General features: G+C 37.6%; 1 protein-coding gene across 2 annotated transcripts in view; it reads right to left on the reverse strand.

Moving 5' to 3' along the window:
• The window catches only part of LOC139937270 (atrial natriuretic peptide receptor 1-like), a 33,606-nt gene that overhangs the window by 14,518 nt on the left and 176 nt on the right, over positions 1–18,912 (reverse strand). Inside the window, exons 1-7 of one of the 2 annotated variants that reach the window (XM_071932369.1) lie at positions 14,187–14,325; positions 7,637–7,782; positions 3,095–3,250; positions 2,486–2,621; positions 1,476–1,570; positions 774–915; positions 99–183 (exon numbers count right to left, since the gene is read on the reverse strand). In XM_071932369.1, the coding sequence (XP_071788470.1) occupies positions 99–183; positions 774–915; positions 1,476–1,570; positions 2,486–2,621; positions 3,095–3,250; positions 7,637–7,741 (719 nt within the window). In that variant the 5' untranslated portion in view covers positions 7,742–7,782; positions 14,187–14,325. Of the gene's footprint in view, positions 1–98; positions 184–773; positions 916–1,475; positions 1,571–2,485; positions 2,622–3,094; positions 3,251–7,636; positions 7,783–14,186; positions 14,333–18,912 lie in introns of those variants that run through there. The other variant, XM_071932370.1, reaches the window with a different exon arrangement.

Here is an 18,912-nt window from a genome sequence, read left to right on the forward strand (position 1 = left end):
TAATAATAATAATAATAATAATAATAATAATAGTAATAATTAATGAGGTCCACGTCAGTATTTTGCTCTTGTTATAAAATGGTGGATCTTTACTTTACCTGTAGACGAACATGATGCCACATGTTGAGATGATGAACACGCTGGCAGCCAAGCACGAAGAGACTATCAAAACAGTGTTGCTCTCTTTGAACATGAAATAAAACATTAAGAAAAATGTACCAATAATTATAATCAACGTCTTGCAAGGGACCTCAAATGTTTCCACGATAACAGTAAAAATTTGAGTTTAATACAAAAGAGCACCTCAAAGTCATGAAGAAAGTTCCAAACACTCAATATATAGACGATGATGACCACTATTCTCCCTTGGTGTATCCCAGAGTAAAGTATAAAATAAAAAATATTTTTATCTGTGAACATTTTGGACTCATTACCTGATGTCGAGTATCTAGCTAAATTAGTCTTCTCATTAAACACGACGTAGATCTTTCAAAAAAAAAAAAAAAAAAAAAAAACGAATCCTAAGTGAGTAATTCGAGATGGGTTACGACAAAACTTAAGACTCAATATTAAGCCCGGTTCATGCTTCCTGCGATAATGCGATAGAAATGTTGACGTCACGAATTCGCAACGAAAACTTCGCGGGGGTTGAGCTGTGCTGAAGCAGCGAAAACAAATTTGTGACGTAAAAGTTACGTCAAATTCGCATTGCATTCGCCAAAAAAAAGTATGAACCGGGCTGAACTCGTGAACACCAAGACGGGAGTTTCTACCTTCAGATTTGCAGGCGGGGTTCTCATTGTAAAACCCACAAAAAGGCTTGTCCAATGGTACCTCACCGGGAGGGAGCCCGTGCCACTTGATCTCCCTATAAAACTTTGCCTTCCCGGACAAGCCAAAGAAATCAGCAACAACCTGAATAAGAAACATAAATCTTTAACATTAACAAGTTTTTTTTTAACTTGGTGTCGTTGAGGTTACCGGCTTTCTTCAAAAGTATAATTAACATAGGCCAATAAGTTCAAGGAGTTTCAAACTTCTCAAGAAAGACCACGGAAAATACTGGCTTCTTTTTTATAGCGCTCATATCGCTCAATGCACCTTAACATTTATTTATTATTTTGTGCTGTTATACATATTTTTGTACACTTTGTGCTGTTCTGGTCGAATAAATAGTGTTAATAACAAGCATTTTCCTGCAAGGTATGAGGGACTAACGTTTGCATTATGAGACCTACCTAGTCCTTTTACATATCACCATACAATTGTTTACAGGGTATTTTGGCGCAATGTGCTGCCAATCAAACCTGGAACACCGGGGAGAACCCCTTCTCTTTTCGATGTGCACTGGATATGTCATACGCAACACACGGGGCCAACGACTTAACGACCCATCCGAAGGATGACGCATCGTGGTTTGAGTGTCTTGCTTAAGGACACAAGTGTCAATTAGGGCTCAGGCTACATTTAGGTACCTCGTACACGCCATTTTCAGTGTCAGTCATATCCCATAGGGAATACATGGTCGCTCTGTCTCCGTCTGGCGTCATGTCAACCTCGCCACCGATGCCTGGAATTAAGTATTTAATGCATTTAATCAATTAAGGTAACCAGTTTCAAAAAAGAAGAAAAAGAAGAAGAAGAGTTTACACATTTGCGGGACAATTGAGTGCATGTCTGATGGAATGTGTGTGTGGGTGTGGGGAGGGGGAGGGGGGATGGAGTGGTGGGGAGAGATGACGTATTAAGGAATAATTTGGTCAATATTTTCTGCAAACTTTCAATTACATCATATGCCTATCATAATTGGTATCTTTGTTTTCAACAAATTCAACGCTATCGTTAAATATAATTGTGTGTAACATTGTTACAAACAGTAGGTACCTGTTTGTGTTTGCATTTATGGCTTTCCATTAAAGGCAGTGGACACTATTGGTAATTTCTCAAAATAATTGTTAGCATAAAACCTTACTTGGTGACGAGAAATGGGGAGAGGTTGGCGGTATAAAACATTGTGAGAAACGGCTCCCTCTGAAGTGACACAGTTTTCGAGAAAGAAGTAATTTCCACGAATTTGATTTGAAGACCTCAGATTTAGAACTTAAGGTCTCGAAATCAACCATCTAAACGCACACAACTTCGTGTGACATGGGTGTTTTTTTTCTGTCATTATTATCTCGCAACTTCGATGACCAATTGAGCTGAAATTTTCACAGATTTGTTATTTCATGCATATGTTGAGATACATCAAGTGAGAAGACTGGTCTTTGCCAATTACCAATAGTGTCCACTGTCTTTAAGGTTTCCAGCCTCGGTTGGCAAAAACTCAGATTGTGACCTTGCACTTAGCCTTTTTGATGTATGGTGGACACTATAAGAATGTACTGCGTGGATTGGGTGCATACAGACAAATGTACCCAACCCAACAAGTGCAGTGTGATGTGTCACCCATACCTAAAAATGGCTTATATAAAGGTATATTTACCTCTGAATGTTCGGTTCCACATCTTCCCCCTTAGTGCTAGACCATCCCGTATGTCGCCTCCCTCGTGTAGTGTCTCATTGATGGCAAGTGAGTACAGAATCAAAGCATCATGGAATGACGACGCAAAGAAATTATTCTGTGTATTAAAGGTTTACACAATTATTATCAGGTGTTAGGATAGAATCGTCTGCTCAGGACTAATGTCACTTACTAATGGGTTTGATCAACTCGCTTTTGCATATCAAGCTCATCTGAATCGTTGATAATCATGAATAAAGATTCTTTTCTAAATCCAAAAATAATGTAGATGTCACTTATCCCTAATACAGTTGGATCAGAAAATAATATGGCAGTAACATCTAGGCCCTACATTAATTTTGAAGAAAAAAAAAACTCTTGCTTTTGCATGGTTTTGGATCTCCTGTTAAAAGGGGTGAACATTTGGATCGAGGGTAATCTTAAAAATTTAGTTTGACAAAAAGAAAACTTTTTTTTAAGTAAAGTAGTGTCGTTTTTTATTTCTTCCCAAAGGAACTTTGTATAGTCGTTGTTCAATCCAATTAATTATGAACATACAAGGGGGTCCATGGTATAAAGTGGATGTCATACCTCATCCCCTGGCTCAAATGTGATGTTATAATCTTTAAGCACACGATCTGCAATCTCACGTTGAAAGTCAATATACTCCTGATTCTTTGGTTCATACACACGGATCGTCATTAATGCCCGATAAGCGCTCTTCAAAATCTCATCATGCTCATCTCCCTGAAAAAACCAAAAGCATTTACTAAAATCAATCAGGACATTTCGTAGAGAATCATCAAAGAAAAACCTTCGCATTTGATTGTTAATACTATTTTGATTACTATATAATTTCGAAGTTATAAGCGTCGGTTAAAAGGAAGCATAAACATCCTTCGATGACAAAGTGATCTTAGGATTATTAATATTTGATTAGATTACTATTTTGATTGCTAGGGGCCTTTGTAATTTCAACGTTTTAACCTTCGGTTAAAGAAAGCACCAGCATTATTCGATGGAACTGTGATCTTAGTATTAATAGGTACTTCGATCCAATGCCAACACTGCGTTTACAATGCGGTGCTTTTTTGTTCAAGATTGGAAGGAAAGGCCAAGCAGTCGCTGTTCTAATTTGGTGTCATTTAATTTAAAGGCGTAACAACTATGTCCGTGTACCATGTTGCCGGACTTTTGAGGTTAAAATTAACTAGAAATTTTTTTTTATAATTATAAAGGCCGAGTCACATTGCAACGATAACAAACACGACAAAGATCACGACGCAAAGAGGACGCTTTATATTGGTTGGATTGCTCCATGCAAAAAAACACACACACGCTCAAGCTAGACTATCGTTAGGCCTAAAGGCCCTGTCACACCATGGCGTAAAGCCTGAACGTATGCCAACGTATGCACAAAATAGTTCGAAAGTCCAAGAACGTCCAATTTTCCAACGAAATGCATCGAAAAAGTCGACATCGGTGTTGGAAAGGACGTAGCCATAGCGTATACATAGCGTATTGAACGTATACATAGCGTATGACTCACGCATTGATAACGTTTCACTAACTAATAACAAAGTTATGACACCGTATCACAGCGTATGAGTAACGTATGCCTAACGCATTCGTAGCATATGTTTGCCGTGTTCAACGTATCCTCAACTTATCCTCAACGAATCCTCAACGTATCCTCAGCGTACAACGAACACGTGACCTATGCCGCTGTAGAACGTATAAATACCGCTCCGATCTCAAGCACATCGATCCCGCCGATGGCATGCCTCCCAAGAAGAAGCAAGCAACCGTTAGCCGATGTACATCAACGTATACCAAACTACGAGTAACATTCCTCTAACGTATGCCAGCGTATGTCAACGTGTGTCTAACGTACCGTGAACTTACGGGGAACTTATGCAGAACGTATGAAGCACACGTTCAGTACGCCGAGAAATTTTGAACATGCTCAAAACAAATTCGCGGTCTCGACGTGTTCAAAATTTGAACAGCGTATCAGTGCGTGCTTTTAATGTAAACGACGTATACCCTATTTACCCCAAACTTATATCAGCATACACCAACGTATTTTTGATATTCCGCATACGTTGGCTTACGTTCAGGCGATACGCCATGGTGTGACAGGGCCTTAAGTTGTAACGCCGGTAGCACGCTAAGCGCTCGTTGGTATTTGTTTGTATATTAAGTTATCTAACCGGTATGGAAATGTTCTATGCAAGTTACTTCAACGGTATGTGTACGTCCAAAGCTTTTTATACGCTAAAAAAAAAAAAAAAAAAAAAAACATCGATAGTTCAGTGTGTGCCGCCAACGTTTTGGAGAAATGTTCATACGTCGGCATACGCCAGCTGACACGTGAAGGTGTGAGAGGGCCTTAAAGACAGTGGACACTATTGGTAGTTGTCAAAGACCAGTCTTCTCACTTGCTGTATCTCCACATATGCATAAAATAACAAACCTGTGAAAATTAGAGCGCAATCAGTCGTTGAAGTTGCAAGTTAATAATGAAAGAAAAACACCCTTGTCACACGAAGTTGTGTGCTTTCTGATGTTTGATTTCGAGACCTCAAATTCTAAATCTGAGGTTTCGAAATCAAATCAAATCAGTTTTGATGCTATAAATTATTTTGAGTAATTATCAATAGTGTCCACTGCCTTTAAGCGACAACAAATCACGGCCATTGTATACCATTCTAGATTTTCTTTGACTTTTTTTATTTCTTCTATACTACACTCTATTCAACCTTTGTATTTATAGTTTAGACATTCATATTCCAAAATTGGCAACAACAAACGAACGTTTCAAATATATATTTTAGCATAACAAACATACTACTAACAATGGCAATTTAAATGGTTACACACCTATATTCCGACATCCCTGTGTTCCGACACACCTATGTTCCGACAACTCAACCTATATTCCGACATCCCTATAATCCGACACCCCTATATTCCGACACCCTATAATCCGACACCCATATGTTCCTACAACTGATGATCCGACACCCTTATTGTTACAAATTTAATACATGTATACTATAGGTTTTCTCAATTTCGGCAATTGAGCAGCCAATTTAACCACCAAGCTACTCTATTTCGCGCGAAATCGAATGCTACTGAAAAGGGTCATTCGATTTAGTTTTGGGATTAGTCAAATGTAGTGTTGCGTCATTCGAATTAACAAAATAATCATTCAATTTAACAATTCATCAAAGCAGCATTCAAATTCGTAGACGCTTCTTGAGGCGTGTGTGTCACGAAAAAGAATGACGCTACGCTAAATTGAACAGAGTGCTAAAGGAATTTGACTCGACTCAAAACGAAATTGAACGGCCGAATTCTGAATTTGAAACGCAGTAACAACTGGAGAGGCAAAACAGCTTAAATTCGAGCGCATGAAAATGAAACTGACTGCTCATTTGCCGAATTTGATCGAGAAAACCTATACATGTACTAATAGGCCTATAACGTTAAAACCATTTGCAGAGGAAAATGTGAAGCTTTAGTGCCAAACTTAGACTTGAACTATGTCAAGGACATGAAACTCTTAAACAAATTCAAGTAATATATTGCATTTTTCCATAAACTCTTAAATGTAAAAATAAAAAGCTTCCGTCTGTACGTGGGTTTGTGCTTATTTCCCAACGTTATGTCATTACGCGTAATAGCTTTTTATAAACGGGTCCTTCATTCCGTACTCGTAAAAACATAACTGAAATAAATTACCGAACCGTTAACAATTAAAAGCATTGACATTCCGTTGCTGTTATTTACTTTCCTTTATAAACAGAAAGTAAGACAGAAAAGACAGAGAAGGTTTAAAGTGGGGCATGGTTTTTTTTTTAAGTATAGATTTTCTCGGTCAATTTTGGATAATGAGTTTGAATTAAAGCTAGTTTGCCTCTCCGGTTTTTATTGCGTTTCAAATTCAGAATTCGGTCATTAAATTTCGTTTTGAGGCATTCCAGTTCCTAGCACACTCATTATTTTTCATGACACACAATCATCATTCAATTTAGCAAAGCTGGTTCGACTAGAGATTTTGCTGATTTAATAATTTGCAATTTCGTAAACAGGCAATTAATTTTGCTCAACGAGGATTCAAAGTACGACTAAAGAAATACGAATGAACAGATAAACTTTAAACGGAAAACTGTTTCGTACCTTCACTTTGAAATCAAACGAACCTTATTTTTCTTTATTTTATGATTCCATTAGACTTTACCTGGGGCCCCCATAGGGTACTTTTTCGGGAAACTTTTTATGGTTAACTGACCAAGCCCTGATATTATTTGAATGTTTTTTTAATCTTTTTAAAAAATGATTTTCTAGGTTTTGTTTTTTTGTGTAAATATTCCTCAACCATTTATTGGCGTGCCAGACACCTTGGCAAATTATGTTCAAGAGCGCCAACCGCACACCTTTAACATTTATAAGGAAACAACAAGTTAACCAGGCATTTTTAAGATTGCACAACTTCCAGAATTGACTGCCCCAAAATGAAATTGAATGACTAAACACACGCCTCAAAAAAACTCCTGCGGATTTGAATGCAGCTTCGATGAATGGTTAAATTGAATGATTATTTTGTTAAATCGCATGACGTTATTTGACTAATCTTAAAATCAAATCGAATAACCCTTTTCAGTATAGGCTTGTGGTTGATCCTAACGTTCGTGAAATCGGCCGCTGGTCATTTTCCGAAATTGACCGAGAAAACCTATAGTTTAAAGCAACGGCATTTTGTAGTGTCAGTCATTGTTCAAATTGGCGGTTATACGGCTTGGCTATGGCTACCTCTGGATTCGCCGCGTCATCGTGTGCTGAAATAATTTATAATGTATCTCTGCACTCAAATCCAAATCTTAAATTAACGTAATTAGAAAACACAATGAACTAACTGAAATTAACCAACTTGAAAGTGAACTGTGACCTTTTTCGAATCCACGGCTTCGGCATTAAACTCGGCTCGGGCTAGCTTGGCCCTGCGGTTGTTTTGACAATATATTGTGCTTTGCGTACGCGCTCAGGGTTTCAGACGAGAGCACGGAACCTGAAGCCAAATCCAAACCCAAAGCCGTGGTTTCAAAAAGGGCTTTGAGAGTTATTTACCTGATACCACGAGTCTGCCCCGAATGTCTTGGTGTTGTTAAACGGATGGTAACTTATGAAGACGTAGTTGCCGCCCACCATGCCAAGATTGTGCGCGCTGATCATGATCTTGCGCACACTGTCACCAGTTGCGCTGATCACAATAACTGAATTCAAAAACAAAACAAGGTGTCAAAGTGTTATGTAATAATTGAGAACATCGAATGGGCTGTTGCCAACCATTTACCAATCAAAAGGACGGATTGTATAAATGCAAACAAAAAGTTAATAGCCTGACGTTTCAACTGGCAGAGTCTTAGAGGCTTAAATAATTGTGACATCTTTGGATACGAGGATTCAATTTACTTTGGTGGTTGTTCCCCTACGGTTAACGTTGGTTTAAAGTTACACCATCGGCCAATTTATCCTTGTTTAATTTGAAACTTAGCAGCTTCAGAGTTGCTCCAAAAGAGCAGAATTTCCCTAAAAAGTGGTAATTAATCTTGCCCTTAAAACCTACAAATACACCCACAATTATAATGGAAACTCCATCCGGAAGACATATCGCAACCTCCGAATAATAATAATAACAACAACAACAACAACAACAACAACAACAACAACAACAACAACAACAACAACAACAGCAACAGCAACAGCAACAGCAACAGCAACAGCAACAGCAACAGCAACAGCAACAGCAACAGCAACAGCAACAGCAACAGCAACAGCAACAGCAACAGCAACAGCAACAGCAACAGCAACAGCAACAGCAACAGCAACAGCAACAGCAACAGCAACAGCAACAGCAACAGCAACAGCAACAGCAACAGCAACAGCAACAGCAACAGCAACAGCAACAGCAACAGCAACAGCAACAGCAACAGCAACAGCAACAGCAACAGCAACAGCAACAGCAACAGCAACAGCAACAGCAACAGCAACAGCAACAGCAACAGCAACAGCAACAGCACAGCAACAGCAACAGCAACAGCAACAGCAACAGCAACAGCAACAGCAACAGCAACAGCAACAGCAACAGCAACAGCAACAGCAACAGCAACAGCAACAGCAACAGCAACAGCAACAGCAACAGCAACAGCAACAGCAACAGCAACAGCAACAGCAACAGCAACAGCAACAGCAACAGCAACAGCAATAGCAACAGCAACAGCAACAGCAACAACAATAATAATAATAATAATAATAATAATAATAATAATAATAATAATAATAATAATAATAATAATAATAATAATAATAATAATAATAATAATAATAATAATAATAATAATAATAATAATAATAATAATAATAATAATAATAATAATAATAATAATAATAATAATAATAATAATAATAATAATAATAATAATAATAATAATAATAATAATAATAATAATAATAATAATAATAATAATAATAATAATAATAATAACAATAATAATAATAATAATAATAATAATAATAATGTGACGTTGTGTGACTAAAAACAAAGCACACTCCATAAACAGAAACTCTAAACTGAAAAAAAAAAAAAAAAAAAAGCACTCAGAAAAACAGGACTATTTAATATATAGTTTATTGTTTCCAAGAAAATACAATATGCATTAAAGACACTCGACACTATGCATAAAATAACATATCTGTGAAAATTTGAGCTCAATTGGTCATCGAAGTTGCGAGGGAATAATTGAGGAAAAAAAACGCCCTTGTTGCACAAGTTGTGTGCTTTCAGATGCTTGATTTCGAGACCTCCATATATAATGCCGAGGTCTCGAAATAAAATTCAAATATCATTTTAGTGAGAAAATTGCTTCTTTCTCAAAAACTGAGTTGCTTCAGAGGGAGTAGTTTCCCGCTATGCGTTGTACCATCAATAGCTCTCCTTAATACTAAGTTACCAAATGAGTTTTGCAAATATATATTTTGAGTAATTACCAAAAGAGTCCATTGCATTTAATACTTACTCTGGCTGAGTAAAGATGCCTCCTCCAGAACAAAATCAAAACCATCGTCGGCGATGATATAAAAAGTGTGCGCTAGTGTTATATCTGCCCCGCGTAGACCATCTTCGATGGCATCTGCTGCAAGAGGGAATACAGACCTCCTTTCTCGTAACAAAACGTAAGATTTCCAGCGAAACTTATGAAAAAGATCATCCAAGAAGGAAACCATTGAGCTTGGTTTGTAGACAGTCTGCGTCAACGTGGGATACCTAGCTTTGTCATCAAGATCATGGGAGCTAGCACTGCCCGAGAAAACGGGTACATTAAAGGCGGCAGCCAAGTCACCCACGGCCTGCATGCTGCTGCTACAAGCCGGCCCAAAGTACGCCACTACGTTCTCTAGAAGGGTCATTTTAGCGGCTTTTCCAACGGCGGCTCGAACGGGGGAGCCACACCCCAGCGTCGACGGAACCCATGTCAGAGTGAAGTTGGCGTATTCGTTCATCTCAACACGCTTCGAGATAGTCTCTCGTGCTATCTCAAAGGCTGGTAAGAGCCGTGGACCGAATAAAGAAGAAGGTCTTCCAGACAAAAATACAGCTACTTGAATTTCCGTTGACGATGTTAAAACTACGGCACACCCCAACATACATACAAGACATTTGATACTTTCCATTCTTTATCTGGACGCAAACTCTACAACACTCGCAACATAAAATACGTCTGGTATGCACTGAGGATTTCTACTGAGACTTGTCCAACCAAGATCCAATAAGTTCACATCTACACTAAACTCCGACTCTTCTCTACATCATTTTTTATAACAAAAATGAATGACGTCACTCCATCATTTTTAATGCATTTTTGTGAAAGATGCTATTACAGTCACACAACGCAGGTAGCTATATCGAAGTGATACTTAGATTTGTAGATTTTGATTAAAAGCTGAACACGTTTAGGGAGAATTCACGATTCATCCCAATGTCAATGCCCAAGGTGTCACAATAGAGTTTGTCAATAAAAAAGGAAACGCCCCGACACCACCCCATCCACTTTACCAAAGGTCACTCTATCCAAGTCCCCTGTGCGATGTAATCATCTTTTTTAAAGCACATATTCCCGAATAACTTTGATGGCCGTGAGATTACAAAATGGAAATTTAATCTTCGTTTCTTCAAATCGTTTTTTTTTTTATTAAGTCGATATTAAGTTCAAGAGAAATAAACACACACGTTGATCGGAGATAAAACATTGGGCCTTAATGACGTCAACCAACCGCCAATTAAAACAACATTGTAGGTTTCATTGCCGGAGGTACAGCAATTAATAGAGTTGTTGACCATTGGAACAACTCATCAAACTAGATTATTTCAGATCCTTCTATCAACCATTTCAAACACTGAACATTATTGGCAATTACTTAAAAAAAAATTGTTAGCAATAACACTTACTAGGTATAAATGAGCAACGGAGAGCTGTCCATTGTGTGGGAATTGCTTGAGAAAAAGGTAGACTATCACTAAACAAAAATACTTCAGGCCTGGAGCATTTTATTATACATCTGAAAGCACACAAAGTTGTGCAACAAGGGTGTTTTTTTTTTGTTTTCTTTCATTATTTTCTTGCCAACAACTTCGATGACCAAATTGCGAAAGAGCTTTCTGCCGGGTAGCACCACAGCTGTGGAACAGTCTCCCTGCAGACTTAAGAAATGTGAACTCCATAGCTGTTTTTAAATGTAGACTTAAGACTTATCTTTTTAATTCTGAATATAACTAGTCTTTTTACTATTTGTGTTTAGACTAATCAATGCATTTCTTGCTGTGATGTACAATGTATACAGTATGATTATACCTTTTGTTTCCTTTGTACTTTTTAAATTTATTGCCTTGTTTTATGAATTTCTTCTGTTTTGTCTTCGTTTTGCTTTTATAATGTTTAGTGTGTTTTGTCTTTTTAATGTACAGCGTCTTTGAGCAATTTTTTGGATATATGGCGCTTTATAAATGCTGTTATTATTATATTGTTATTGTTATTATTATTATTAAATTGAGCCAAATTGTTTACATATTTGTTATTTTGTTTGTATCCATAGTGGGTAACACCTAGTGAACACACAGGTCTTTGTCACTTACTGTTCAGTGCCTTTAAAGCCATTATACACTTTCGGTAAACAGTATTGTCCAAGTCCTACACTTCGTGTATCACAACTTATATATAAAATAACAATCCTGTGAAAATTTAGGCTCAATCGGTCATCGGAGTCGGGAGAAAATAACGGGAAAACCCACTCCTGTTTTCGCGCGTTTCGCCGTGTCATGACATGTGTTTATAACAAATCCGTAATTCTCGCTAACGAGAATTTATATTGTTTTACCGTTTTCTCAAAAAGTAAAGCATTTCATGGACTGATATTTCAAGAGAAGTCTTTCACCATTACCTTCTGTAAACCCTGTAAATTTTTTGTAAATATGTGAACTTTTTTTTTGTCTGTACCGAAAGGGTCCAATGGCTTTAACAACACTGGAAAAACCTTGACCAAACATTCTTATCTCGTTATTAAGAAGGGTCTCTCACTTTTAACTTAATGTCAGCAGCAAATGCCCATCTATGTATTTACAAGTATTTGATGTGACAGGTCAATTAATTGCAATGGCTTGCTACCGCCCAAAGATTTCCATCAAGATTCAAGCAACATAACAATCAAAACTCGCATATTTGAAGACGCGCGACGCGCATGATTGGCAAATGAACGAACAAGCCATAACATCTGACGTCACACAAAGAGGCTCGTGAATGGACCCTTTTCATGAAATTGTTCATTTGAACACGTGTGCACTATTATTTTTGTTTGGCAAAATGAGGCAACATCGCGCTGTTTTGTAAACAGCTGTGTACAAAACAGCGCGATGTTCATAATGTTCTTTTACAAGCTACTTTAAATCTGGAAATTTCTTTGAATCGGGCACTTCTTTTATTTTGGACACGGCGTTAATGAGTGCAAAAAGGCGCGACGTAAATTAACTTCCGCCCACGGTCTGAGAAAGTACAACATCACAGAACAAGGGAAAGTAGGCTACATATTAAAGTGTTATAACACACATCGGCGTATGAGTATAAATGAATATTCTCTATCCCCGATAAAACATTCAAAGTCATCTGGAAGTGCTATTTTGTCAAAATAAGCTTTTGTCACTAAAATATGTGTTTCGATGAGTAGAATATGAATAAACAGTTAACTAAGGTTCTGAAACTTTAGTTTCCATTTAATTAACTTTAGTTTCCATTTAATTAACTTTAGTTTCCATTTAATTATGGTTATTTTATGCATATGTTGAGATACACCCAGTGGGAAGACTGGTCTTTTACAATTACCAAAGGTGTCCAGTGCCTTCAAACATGTTTGGGTGATTGTGTGTGTTTGAATCATACAAACAATTTGAACAGGTGGTAAAAATGATATAAGCATGTTCAGCAGAAAACGTGTTAAAAGAGTTGGTACATGATTTGCGTTCAAACCCTCAACACTGTTGCAGTCAGATTTTGGCCGTAATCTGTATTTTGTATTTTATTTATGTATTTATTTATTTATTTATTTATTTTTTTTTTTTTTGGGGGGGGGGGGGTTGTCCTTGAACGATATTTTATTTGAGATTCGGTAAAAATTAAGAGCATTTAATTATTTTCTACAGCCATTAACTTTCAAAATCATTTCATTGGTTTCATGATTCTGTGACAAAATGTGCGCAATGTTGTTGCGAGAGTTTGTTTGTGTAGTCAAGTGCAATTATTCCGAGTTGCTGGTTCTGTACATGCATCGCGCTTGATCAAATTTGGAATACATTTTCGGGTTAAATCAGCAAAAAATTAACGGGTTAAATCAGCAAAAATTCGGCCATGCACCTTTGTATTAGAACTGTTCAGATATTAACGCATCTTTTGAAGCCAGACAGCGTAATGGAGGAGAACAAGATATGTTCTGTCCAAACAAAGTATGTTCTGCCCTTGGGTGCTCGCCAAGGTTTTTACAAATCCTGAAACGTCTTCCATAATTGCTTTTAGAAATGCACTGGGGTGGATTTTACAAAGTTATAACTAGGTTTATCTTGAGGTAGGACAGGTTACTCGTTGTAACTTAAGGACTAGCGTTATGTTCTTAATATATCCTAAGACTAGTCCTAAGTTAGAACTACTCCTAACTCTTTGTGAAATCGACGACTGGACACATTTTTGGGGGGTCAAAGACCTGTATTCCCACTTGGTGTATTTCAACCAATGCGTAAACAAGCAAATCTGTGAAAATGTTGACTCTATTGATCATCGAAGCTGCAAGAGCACTATGGAAAAAAAAAAAAAAAAAAAAAAAAAAAACTGTTGCACATAATTTGGTTATTTCAGTTACCTTATAAACTAATACAAGTCTTCGGGCCTGAACTCACCATAAATTACCATTTCTCAAACACTACGTTACTTTACAGGGAGCCGTTTCTCACAATGTTCAACAGCTCTACTTTACCATGTAAGTTTTTATGCTAACAATTGAGTACCAATAGTGTCCAGTGTCTTAAAAAGGGTTTGCTCAATTAACAGCCACTGTGAATGAAAGCACTGGTTTTACTAACCTGTCGCCACGCATCGTTCCCAAAGTTCAGGGTGTTATTAAACGGTTGATAGCTGAAGAACACGTAATCCACACCTACTTGTCCGAGGTTGTAGGCGCTCAGCATGATCTTGCGAACGAGGTGACCCTTGGCACTGATAACTATAACTGGCAATCAAGGAACATTACAGAATTGGTAAGAAAAAAAAACCGTCTACGATCACATATTATGTACTTTTATATAACTGACATACAGATCCTTGTTATTTGATTGGTGGAACTTAATTCACGTGACATTCACTATTACTCCCATCCGCACCAGCGGTTAAAAAGACCTATTCGCCCATGGGGAATAGCATTTCCCATTCAACAGTTAGGATCATCCTTGTTCCCAATGTTTTTTAGCAGTAAAGCGCCGCTGCTAAAACAAAGGAGCACCTGTGCAAAAGGTTGTGATCGGATTTGTGCATTGTTGCCGCTACGCGGCGCTATGATTTTGGGTTGTCAGTAATTTGTGTGATTTTGTATGTTATATACTTTTAAAATACATCAAATGACAAGGATCTATATGTCAGTTATATACAACAAAATATTGAGTTGCTTTAATTCGTGGAATGGAAGAAATATTATCGCTCGGTAAAATTTGTACTGTTCCATTTCACTCGGCTTCGCCTCGTGAAATGGAACACTCCAAATTTTACCTTGCGATAATATTCCTCCCATTCCACTCTGAGCCACTCAATATTGTAAAACAAACTTACACGGTCTAATGATGACAGTAGAAAACATTCCTTGAAATATTCCTGTCTGAAATGCCTTAATTTGATGAGAAGCACATACAAACCAGATTCAAGTTTGGAGTACATCGATCAGTGAGCGTTTTTTTTTTTTTTTTCTTCTTTTTAAATCATGCCAATTAATGTGCTGTCTTTTTCCACTATTTTCTCAGACCCAGATGGTCGATCGATCTCAAGCTTCAACAGGTTTGTAAGTATATTTATATGGTGGACTATATCAAGTGCTTACACCGCCAGCAACTGTTTTGTTAGAAAAAAAAAAACGACTCGGTAATTTTCCTTTAAATACACAAAGATGGAAATATATTGGAGTCATCCTCAATCATGTGTTTACGTGACCTTGAGAATGATATTAGAATGTTATGAGTTTTAAAATTGATAACGAAATAAAGACGTAACAAATTGTAATTTAAAACTGCATCTCGTTTTTTCTTTCACATTAACAATTTCCCAAATATTTATGTTTTAAAATAGTTAAGCCTGTTCTAAATCGAATTGGAGGAAGACAGAGCTTGAACAAAAATTTGCAACGGCCTCAAGAAGTTTCGGATTTCTAATGGAGTCTTTCTTAGAGCTTTTTTTAGAAAAGTCGAAATGTAAGGCCATGAACAATAATTTTAAAAATTTGAAAGAAAAACCTATGCATATGATCCCTTGTCCCCGTGAATAAAAAAACAAAAATAGGAATCGACTGTGAGCCGTCCCCTATCTTAAAAACCACAAGGTTTTAACAAAGTATGTTTTATAGTCTCCCCTCCCCTCCCCTCCCCTCCCCTCCCCTCCCCTCCACTCCCCTCCCCCACCGCCACCCCCCCCCCCCCCACGGGAAACAGCAAAAATGTCCTACTATGTGTCCTACATAATAGACCCTTCCCTAGAAATATGTAAATTGCACATAGCGCGTACGCACTAACGTTTTGGTTGGCAAAATGAGGGAACATCGCGCTGTTTTGTACACGGCTAATGGGTGCGTGACGCAGACGCGATTGCGCGTCTACTTAGTGCACAACTCTATGGCGTTTGCCAACCAACATGGTCTGTACGCATGCGTGAATGTGATTAGCATATTTCATGGGAAGGGTCCATTATTTCAACAAAAGGAAAAGAGATGAAAATAACTACATTAATTGTTATGAACTAAAAGTTTGCGCATCTTCACCTCGCCACTGCCAATGGTGAAATGTTTAATACCATTATTTGCTTAATAGGGCTTGCTACGAGTGAATATGGAACTGTCGCAATCAGGAAAGGTATGCTATAGCAATGTCACAAGCCAGTCATCCAAAAGATGATTTACAATTCGCATTATGAGGGTGGCGTGACAGTATCCAATTAAGACAACAACAACGAAATGGTTGTAAACAGGCCATTTAATGCACTGAACACTATTGGTAATTACTCAAAATAATTGTTAGCATAGAAACTTATTAGGTAACGAGCATTGGAGAGCTGGTGATAGTATCAAAGATTGTGAAACATTTTGTGAAACAGGTAATTTCTCACTAAAATATTAAAACACTTCAGCTGAAGCTTCCTATTACGCATCTGGAAGAACACGGAGAAATATAACAATTGTATTTTTTTACTTTAACTAATCTCTTGCAACCTTGACGACCAATCGAGCCACAATTTTCACAGGTTTGATTACGCATATGTGTGGATACCCTAGTGAGAATACAGGTCTTTGACGTACCAAGTGTGTACTGCCGTTGATTTCACCAAACTCTTCCTAACTTGTGATTAATCTACGACAATAGGACGAAGTTAGGTTCCGTATCCATAGACATTATAGAACCCGTCCTACGTTACTCGTCCTTACTCGAGAGAGGACAAATTCTAGCGTTTCGTGAAATCCTGCGCAGTGCCTTTAAAGGATTCGGGTACTTTTTCAAAATGTCCACAGATTTACATTCAATTTACAGGGTTTGAAGATAATGATAGTGGAAAGCTTCCCTTTGAATATTACTAACTAAGATTGTGTAGTTTTTGAGAAATGAGTAAAACAAGTCACAAAATCATTTTGTTTAGCATGTAAAATCCCCTTAACCAGTTATGATATAATACCAAATCCATAGCATAACTGGTAAATACGTTTTTACATGCTAAAACTGAGACGAAAATTATTACTTTTACTCATTTCTCAAAAACTACAGTACCTAAGTAAGTAAATTTTCAAGGGAAGCTTTCTACTATCATAATCTTCAAACTGTGTAAGTTGAATGTAAATCTGTGGAAATTGTGTTTTTTGTTAGGACAAAAGTACATATACCCTTTAATTGTGTATTACCCGATTCACCAATGTGTAATGATTTTAAGCGAGCAACAAAAATGACGGATGGATGACGGTAGGGCACGACCGCATGAAACGATGACACGACGCGCCTTGCGTTTTGGCTGCTTTGGAGATGACAGTAAAGTTAGGTTCAATATTGAATTTTTGACATACACAATATTGGACATTGGACATTCACGTGGTTTTGTACAGTGAATGTACAAACCTATGTCCATTATCCAATATCAAACTAACTTTACTGGTATGCTTTTGAGCACCACCGTTTGAATATAAGGGTAACTTCTGGTTGGTTTGAATAATTGAGTCTCCCAAATCATAGGACACCTTTGGGACACCCGTTAACAGGAAATTTACTTGGTGATCTTCACGTATCAGTAGTTGAACGATTTTGTCGATGGTGTATCCCCACGTAACACTTATACAAGTGTTGCTCTATATTACACTGTAACCTTGAACTGGTTCTTTTCCAAAAACCTTTTTAAAGGAAGGTCTTTTTTTTGTATATATATTTTTTTAGTCAAGTGAAGTATAATTAATCTTAGCCTGCCCCAGATTTTTAATCTATGTCGGCGGTCATATTATGTTTTGTGTGTGATAGCATCTTTCTGTACCCCCCGGGTATATCTCCCTAAACAAAAGTGGGAGTAGTAAAATGAAGTTGAATCGAATTGAGGTCATTTAAATATGATTTTGTGCATCTCCGGAGGCCCTTGTGCTACCCGTAAGTGCTCTTCCATTGTTGGATGTTGCCTGCATGACTTGCGTTCAAGACGTAAAAGAGTTGTTTGAACACGGCGACTTATACGGAGGCTTCATATCATATGAGAACAGAGAGGGAGTTGGGAGGGGGTGGTTCAGAATGAGACGGGGATAAAACAAATAAATGAAAATACAATGCAGTGTTACAAGTGATGACTTTCCCAGAGGCATGTGACTTTCCCAGAGGCATGCATTGCCAAATGTCTTCGTGTTGCACGAACAATTTTAAACCATTTTACGGTTGCTTTGCAAAAGGCCTATAAACAGTCCCCATGTAAACAGGTGCACAAAAACAAACATTCTCAAATATATGTGGAGACATCTTTTTTTTTTCATTTTTCACTCTACAAATTTGTTCATATATATATTTGCACCCCCTCACCCCCGAATTCGAGATAAAAAGTGATATATTTATCCATAACCGCACAGTCGTATTATGTTTTTAGCAGTGGAGGTACCATGACGGACAAACGAAATAAACAAGTTGACAAATCAATTCTGGGTGCAGAGGTTTTTTTAAACTACATGTTGAGCAGAAATATGGAATGTGTAGGAAATGTTGACGGCGTCACGCCCAAGAACCAACTGCCATTAACAAAGGCAGAAAGCTAAATTATATAACGAAATAGTTACGTAACCCGTAAACGAGTTAGAGCACGGCTGGAGGAATTTGTAATCCTACTGTACGTAAAATACACAACAGTGCTTTGAAAAGGAAATGTTCCGCTCTTTTGAGAGTGAAAATCAATAAGTCTCATGCACTCCTGTTGAGTGGAATTGGAACGAATTTCCACTCTTAATCGAGTTGAAAGTACCCATCTTTCACTCCAAAAGGAGTTGTCCGCCATATGGCTCTTTGCAAGAGTGGTATGGCGGACAAAACAAGTGGTTTTTCACTC

Source organism: Asterias amurensis, chromosome 5 (assembly GCF_032118995.1).
Source record: "Asterias amurensis chromosome 5, ASM3211899v1".
Lineage (NCBI taxonomy): Eukaryota > Metazoa > Echinodermata > Asteroidea > Forcipulatida > Asteriidae > Asterias > Asterias amurensis.